The sequence below is a fragment of the Fusarium oxysporum genome, chromosome 6, assembly GCF_000149955.1.
Source record: "Fusarium oxysporum f. sp. lycopersici 4287 chromosome 6, whole genome shotgun sequence".
In the NCBI taxonomy this organism is placed as follows: Eukaryota; Fungi; Ascomycota; class Sordariomycetes; order Hypocreales; family Nectriaceae; genus Fusarium; species Fusarium oxysporum.
This window is the reverse complement of record NC_030991.1, coordinates 1820998-1829112: the sequence shown is the minus strand read 5'-3', so window position 1 is coordinate 1829112 and position 8115 is coordinate 1820998. Positions and strand designations below refer to the sequence as shown.

Here is an 8115-nt window from a genome sequence, read left to right as displayed (position 1 = left end):
GAAGATAGAACCAATCAACTCACTACTGCTGCTCATTATGAATGACCCGACCTTCAATCCACTTTAAGCACATCCAGTGCGACACGAACCCACAAATCTGATACACGAGTAGGCGATATGTAGGGAGAAGAACGTAGGGATGAATTGTACTGGACGGTTCAGGCTGCAATTGCGAAGCCGTCATAGTGATTGTCATAGTGACTTGATCACTAATAGTAAGATCTGAATAACGATTGTGCTTCAATCGACGATGAAACTTTCAAACAGTATAGCTCCATAACACTTTACGCGAGAGGACGCGTCGCGCTCCGGGGTGAGCCCCTGTTCTGATCAGCACTACTATTTCCATATACAGAATAATGTTAAATCAACTCTACACCCTGGCAATAATCAACCCTACAAGGTTTAAAGTGGGTCAGTAAAATCAACTCTAGTAGAGTTGATTTGGTCATTGGTTACTAGGGTGTTGTTGATTTTTGCCCTACTTGAGAGAGCGGCGAGAAGAGAAGCGCGTTGGTATGCTCAATATCAAAACATTTAAGCAAGATTGTTATGGCGACTGGCCGTATGTAGACGAGGTACTGGAATATGAGCCGGGAGACAGGTTTGGAGAAGAAGCGTACGACGTAAAACTCGTTGTTGGTTGCTAGTCGAGCCTTGTGGTGTCTAATGATGGAGCACATCTTTCCATCCCATAAGCCAATACCTCGCTCTCTTGAAGCAGTATTGAAACACTCAAGCGTCAACAGCTCCGTAATCCGTGCGCACTGGCCGCCGTCAAAGTTACAAAGCACCATTAGTCCCTTCAAGTGATCATCGTGGGCTTCCAAATATGCGCGAGCGGCTTTGGCATCCCAGGTACTCTGGTTTTGACCCTGTTCTTGGAGCAGACCGTCGACCGGGGATATGCATGCTCTCAGTAGTAACTCGGGGTAGGCATCTGTTAGCTGATTGACGGGATCGGATACGAAGGAGTAGCCCGGTGTTGTCGTTGATAGATTATCTCGAATCAGCGACAAATCGAGGTGAGTAGGCTCCCAATCATACATCAAACGGGAACACGATGCTGTGACTGAGCGCAGCACTTTACAAGCCAGGCCACGAAAGTCCACCATCGAAAGTCGTTGGTTGCCATTCCAGGACAGTACCTCGCCGTCATCGCTCCAATGGAATCGGAAATTGGACCCTTGAGACCGTCGAAGAGCGTTGCCGTAAGACAAGAGACTCAAGAATTCGCCCATGGGCGATAACGTGCCATCACACATGTACTCGCGCCGGGCCGCATTGAGCCTTCGCAGCAGCCCGTGACGCGGTGGGCGTGCAATACCACCGTAGATACGTGAGAAATGAGGCAGCACGGCTTCGAGAAAGACCAACCGAGAACAGTATATAAGTCTCGCTAGGACAGGGGTGAACCGGTGAGGAGGGAGGTATTCGTTGCCGTTAGGGGTTGACAGCCCGCGTACAGCACTGAAGTACACTAGCATCGTCGAGCTCGCGAGCCCACCTTCAAAGTCCTCGGCGATAGCAAAGTAACAAAAGCGCAGTAAGACGTCGGCCGCGGGGTCTTGGGAGAGTTGCTCCTGGTTGTCCAAAGACCAAGCGGAAGTCGACTCGGCGTCAGAGAGATCATCTGCTTCTATAGCCACACTACTCTGGCTGTCATATTCCGATGTATCGTGTCCATCACTCTCCTCACATTCACTTTCGTCCTCGCCTTCATCCTCTTCATCACCATAATCATCATCATCATTCTCCTCTTCTTCACCCCCATCATCTCCACTCTCATGATCATTCATACTCTACCCTCCATCCTGGTTATCTGTACGGTCCATATCAGCAGGCTCCTCAGACTGCCAGACACCATCCACCCAGAGCTCACGAAGAGCTCTAAACTGATGTCTGTTCAACCCTCGCCCTGTAATTGCCCGCATAGTTGTCGGTAATAGTCGGGACAGTCGAAGCCAGAAGCAGATAAAGCGCTTTAGTTCCTTCCGGTAGACCTTCTCAGAAGACGGCTTTGCCACCAGCTCGAAGGGCGCTTTGTAGGGGCGGTCTGGGAACCTGGAACGAAGCCATCTTCTCAGGCATACATCGGTCCTCCGAACGGTCTCGCCGCATTGGTCGAGGAGGCGATCAAGCGCTACCATCATCGATGCCAATTTTCGTTCGTCTCGCGCTAGGCTATAGATTACTTCTTCTCCCTGGATACCCAGGGGCATAGGCTGGTTGGTCCTACAATTAGGTAACTCCGTAAGCGCAACAAGGATATTACGACGTGTATCTTGGAACATCGTTTCCCAGCCAGTACGCCGCATCCAATTCGTCTGTAAGGCGATAGATACCGGTGCTGCGCTGTCATATCGTCTCGTACGGCCTCCTTCTACACCCCCTAATCTTGCACACTCATCAGCAAAGAGCTTTTGGGCCAGCAGCTTAACGGCGTCTGGACAAGCTTGTAAGAGAGTACTACAAGGTAGAGAGCCACGGCTAGGGTTATTGTCGGTGATAATCCATGACCTTCGGATATCGTTCGCCGACCAGCTCTGAAATGACAAGCCTTGCTGGATGTGATCACTCAGCCAGTGTCGCGTCTGTTGTCGAGCTGCGAGCTTGATGTCTTTGCTGTGCTTTGATTTGACATGGGCTAGTAAGACTTTTTCGCTGATAGAGCGAAGACCACAATGTTTACAGGCCGAACCCTTATATACCGTAAGGTATGGGTGTGGCGGCGAGCCGTTTGATCGCAGTGGAAGTGTCTCTGGGTTTGGAAGATTGAGAGAATAGATTAGTGGCTTCAAACCACGGCGGGCAGACTTAGTTATATGATGCTTGTCGCCTGGGTGACGCGGCGCGCGTGCAGGGTTAATGGCGAAGCCGCATTCGACGCAAATTATTGCTGGCTCTGGCGAATTGTAGTACAAGCCGAGACTCTCGAGCTTTTGGAGCTGACTCGGCCGCAATGTGACAATAGCATCAGTGTACGTCGCGAGACCTGTCATATTGATAAAGTTGAGAAGGCAGCAAGAGTATCAGATATCCTCTAGGGAGCCACATTTAGCCAAGAATAAAGAGAGAGCTTGATTGCTGCTTCCTTCCTCCTAATCGACGCAACCGAAATTACTACATGCTGTAAAGTTTAAGAGCGCGGTCGTCTACATGGTTGGCACGGGCGTTCGTGGAAGAAACGCGGCGCATTTCGCGTTCTCGGTTTACAGGCCTAAATGGAAATGCGGCGCATTTCCAGAGGGGAAATTCGGGGTAAGAAAATGGAGATTCTGATTGGTGCAGAAGTGGAAATGCGGCGCATTTCTGCTCTACATGCTTGATTAGGGGTGTGAGCCAATGAAAGACCGCGAATTTCCACTTTCACCGAAAGTGAGCCGGATAAAAGGGGTGTAGCAGGCGGCATCCTGTTGCCTAGACGATCGGCAGACTGAACATGAGTACAAGAGACCGACTCTTGCCGCTCCTTTAGAAAGAAAATCAAGTGCTCATTTGATCTTGGCTGTCCATCCGTACATGCGAGAGGTAGCATCTTAGCATTTTGCATCGTGATAGTGGCCCACTTAGCTTTGCGCCGCCTTCATGATGTTCAGTAGCTTGATCGTTTTTTTTGGAGGCGCCCTAACTCAGCTCGTGCTCTCATAAGCTGATCCCTCGCTATCATCCACATTAGAGGCGCAGAGCTCGAGCCTTCGGAATGTCACAGGAAAAAGACGCCGATGGGTGTCGCATAATGATTCAAAAAATCGGATGGGAGGAGAGATGCCAGCTTGTTCCAAGGTACAGAATCCCAGTTGTTCATCAATTAAAGCAAGGACCGCAGTCTCATACTCAATTTCTTCCGCATCTGGGTGTTTGATAAGTTTAGTAACAATCTCAAGATCGGTCTCACTGTTGCTCAATACCCGGTCTTTCTTAGGAATGCCTGTTATGCCAGCTTCACGATAGTATTGCGCAATCCTTGGCGCAAAGTCAGGCGACCGTGATGGAATTCGGTGACATTTTAGAGTCCTCACTCTTTCACGCAACAATCCCGATGCTGTTTCCATGGTCAAAATGAAGCGTATTTTTGCTGACGGATTTTGAAGTCTTGAATAGAGCTCCTGAGCATCCGGGCCTCTCAAGATTGTCTGGGCGAGGCCGCTGGTAGGCCCGGATAAGAGGTACAACAGTAGAAACTGCAGGCTTACCTCATATAGAACGCAAATGTTGCCGAAACCCATGATAGGTTTCTCTAGATTCGACACTGAGGAAGGTATTCCCATCTCATCTTGCTGGAAGCCCCCAACCAGTAGAACTGTCGCATTCAAGTCCTGGCAAACCTTTGCCATACTTGTTCCCACTTTTATAATCTCACAAAGGCGCTCGTTGTGCGATTCCCAGCCATTCTTAGTAGAATCATCGTCACTGCCGCTTTGAACAGGACAATATGCTCTACAAGAGAGAAATGCCAGAAGGAGATTGGTGAGAGCTGTTCCTTTTCTCGCGAAGGGGGTCTCATAACAATGGATACTATGGTTAACGCCATAATCGTGTGGGTCAGCACCTAATGAAAGCAATGCGTTGACAAGTCTCGTTGATGGCACCCTATCTCCAATGGGTTGATCGGGGATCCACCCATTGCGCAAGATATCGGTAGCCAAGCGAGTTGAAGCTTCCCTTGTGAGGCTCGATATAACGAATTCATCGAATTGAGAATACCCTATCAAGTTACTCAAGAATGGAACTTGAGGATCCCACGGATACTCATTGGATCGGATCAGCTGCTTGTCGTAAAGGGGCTTCATGATATCAAGCATGTTAATAGCGACTTCTAGTCCCCTACTTCCTTCGAGTTCTGATAATTTGATGATCTTGTCGAAGATGCTGTCGGCTTTTGTTATAATCCCCCAATGGGTGTTACAGGTAACAAGAAGACAGAGTAAACCGTTAAAAAGGCGGGTATGCATGACTGTTTCGGACAGGGACCCCCATCCTAGGATACTTCGGCCAGCTTCCGTGTCTCTCAAGAAGTCGTGGGCCGTGCGATGGATAAATGATATGCGGCTCAATGCCGGATCGACGGTGTTGCGTACATCTTCGGATGTGAAATCATCCGTGGTAAAGGGCTGGACTGATTGTGGCTCAATCTGTAAGAGCCCTGCGCAACGTGTGAGTATAGAGCGTTTTGTCTCATCGCATAACTGTCGAATTCGCGCAAGGCCCATCCTGTCTGAGCTTCTGAGAATAGTTTGTTGTGTTTCGATGTTTTCAGCACATGCGACTTGAAATAATGTGGGCAAATCCGTTAAGCTGCCGTCACAACGATAATTGTTCCAGTAGTACATCGTGAAAACCGTCGTCTGCTGGAGAGCGTAGCGGAAATATCTTGCAGCTGTTTCTCGATACACGGAGTTATTCTCGTTTAGCCTTCGCCACATATCGATATATAGCCTCTCAAGATCTGCAGGAAGTTGATCCAGACGAGCAAAGAGAAGATCATCTGAATCATCATTCTCGATCCCTTCAATGAGACTTCGAGTTGCGATTTGGAGCCACAAAAACACCCCTTGGGCTTTGTCAACGAGCCGTTCTGTTAGCTTTTCGTAAGTGCTGAATGAAATGCATTGACCTGAAAGCAAAGGTTTGAGCTTTTCGCGTACAAAGATGCGCATGTCAGGTCTCGTTAGGTCTTCAAGTAGGATTCCAGGTGGGTTCATGACCTCAAGCCACCTCATGATCTGGACCTCTGGTCGGGTAGCAATACATAACTTGACATTGGGAAGATTCAAGATACCCTCAATCGACTGAATTAGCTTGCGATAGCCGTCTTCATTTCGAATTTCATCGAGGCCATCGATGAAAATGCACAGATGTCTAACATTCTTGTTGGAGACATATTGCAAAACAGCATCCAAATCTTTGATAGACCAGTCACTATACTCGGTGTGTGAGGAAAGATGTGTGAAGCGGCATAGTGTATGCTGGATCAAATCCCGTTTGTTTCGCAGCTTTTGGTACAGCAATGAGCATAAGAGACCTTTGATGCTGTTCTGTTCATGGGATCCAATTTTCCAGATAAAATGATGCACGATCATGACATCTGAACTCCAACGTTGGAGCAGCTCTTTGGTTCTTTCATGATCCAGAATAAATTTGATAAGGGTGCTTTTTCCAGATCCTGGCTTGCCTTGAATGTAAAATAGTTTACCGTCTGATTGCAACCATTCAGTGAAAGAAGCCCAAGACCCATGAACCTCGTCCCTGTCACTCATCCAGGTGGGGTATCTCGCTGTGTCAGATGATCCAGACATTTCAGACTCGTTGTCGGTAGTTTCCATAGGTTCATAAGACGAGAATATCCGCTTGAATGTCGCCTCCCTCGAGTCCAGAACATCGTTATATCGCTGATTCATGTTGGAGGTCTTGAGGCTTCGCAAAAAGATATCGCATGCTTTCCTTGATTCTGCAGCAGTACTGAATGCGAGGGCTTGGGTTGTCGTGTGTAGGTTGACGGATTGCTCAATTTTAGCCGCTTCATGGGCCAATGTATCCCGCATCTGAGTACTGCCCTCTTTGATGAGATCTTCAAGTCTAGTGTGACCACGTGCGAGTTGTCTCACGAGGCGTTGAGTATCGGCTGCAAGGTGGTGAAACCCTTCTTCTTGCTGTAATGTGATTGCATAGCTCCGCGAACTATAATAATCATTGATTAACTCGAGGACAGCTATCACTGACGGAGACTCACCATAAATGCGACATTATCTCGGTTTCCATTTCCTGCGTATACCTCGACAGCGAGAGTTCCAGAAGCTCAATCTTCTTCCGATGCCTGGCTCCTCTCAGCGTAGCATGAATAGCATGCAGTAGATTACGTTTGTCGCATAAACCAGTCACGAATCGAGCCTCCTTTTTCAGCTCTTGCGCAGATTCCTTGCAAGCTTTGGCAATGGCTTGAAGCTCGTTGTTGTTGACCTGTGGGTGCAGCTTTGCCATCACTTCGCAACGAATCTGGACTCGATCAACGGCATCCGACATTTGCTGGGCGTGGCGTTCGAGATTTTCTTCAGACGTCAGCTTTCCATCGTAGATACCTTTACAGGTGACTATTAAGTCTCGTGCGAACGAAATTACTTGCAGAACAGCGCTTGCCGCGCCGAGCGCTTCAAAACCTGTCGACATGGCTTTGACGATCTTGTGTGTTGAGAATTTTCACATCATATGAGGACGGTGATGAGGAAACACATACCTGCCAGCTGATCAGTTCCTGCTAGATGATCTGATGGCTTTATGCAGGCTGACTAACCCAAGTTATCCATCGACGTATCGAAAGATCATTACCCTTTACCTTATGTGGGGCGAGGGCCCCAGGTGAGCCAATCTAGCTTGCTAGGTTGGGCGCAAAAGTATGAGACAGCCCTATGTATTATTCGCAGGCGATATGAGTCAAATTCTCCACCAAAATGGGGTTGCGGGGCCAACGTACATTATTGCGGCCTCGTCGCTTTGGTCGAAGGTGAGTCCCTGAATGGTGCTTAGGGTTAGCTAGCGCCGATCTGGGGTAAGGGTTATGCAGCACAGAGCAGCTCACGAGTTGGAATTTAAACAGAACAACATCTACTACTTTATTTTATCTAGTCACGAGGAATAATCTGATGAGACCAAATCAAGCAGTAATACAATGGGGGGTTATATCAAATTGAACGAGTAATACTAGATGCTGCTCTGGCGGCTTTGTAAGGCATCTATTCGACCTGGCGCCGTCATTAAATCCCACTTTTGGTATCAACGTCAGCTGAAAGGCAAACTGTTGAAGAGTATTAGAGACTACTATTGCGCGATGGAGCTAGCTGGCCCAAAACTCTCTGCATTGCCAGCCGGTTTGGACAATTTCTGAAGCTCTTGGGGAAAAGAGAAAACAGCCTTGGTGTATTGCCGTTTTCGGTTTTGATGTAAACCCTGTCGAAGGCTTGAAAACGGCTTGCTTGGCCGGCTGCAGCCACAACAGCCCTTTTGGTGGGGTAAGAAAAGCAGACTTGGACACATGCTCGTCTGTATGCACACAGGGACTTAGTGGCGGGCAGCTGACCACGTAGCTGATGCACAGGACCATCGGGTGTACAATGACAC

The 8115-nt window shown here is 48.4% G+C and overlaps 2 protein-coding genes across 2 annotated transcripts; both read right to left on the bottom strand.

Moving 5' to 3' along the window:
• Positions 1 to 1802: 1802 nt before the first annotated feature.
• On the bottom strand, positions 1803 to 3002 carry FOXG_07272 (uncharacterized protein; the record flags this gene model as incomplete). The annotated part of the gene is made up of 1 exon (XM_018385880.1): positions 1803 to 3002. The coding sequence occupies one exon, from the start codon at positions 3000 to 3002 to the stop codon at positions 1803 to 1805; it is 1200 nt and encodes a 399-aa protein (XP_018244637.1).
• A 630-nt stretch (positions 3003 to 3632) lies between these two features.
• FOXG_07271 (uncharacterized protein) lies at positions 3633 to 7167 on the bottom strand (the record flags this gene model as incomplete). Its single annotated transcript, XM_018385879.1, has 2 exons — positions 3633 to 6681; positions 6734 to 7167. 2 exons carry the CDS (start codon positions 7165 to 7167, stop codon positions 3633 to 3635), a joined length of 3483 nt encoding a protein of 1160 aa, XP_018244636.1.
• Between the last annotated feature and the right edge of the window lie 948 nt (positions 7168 to 8115).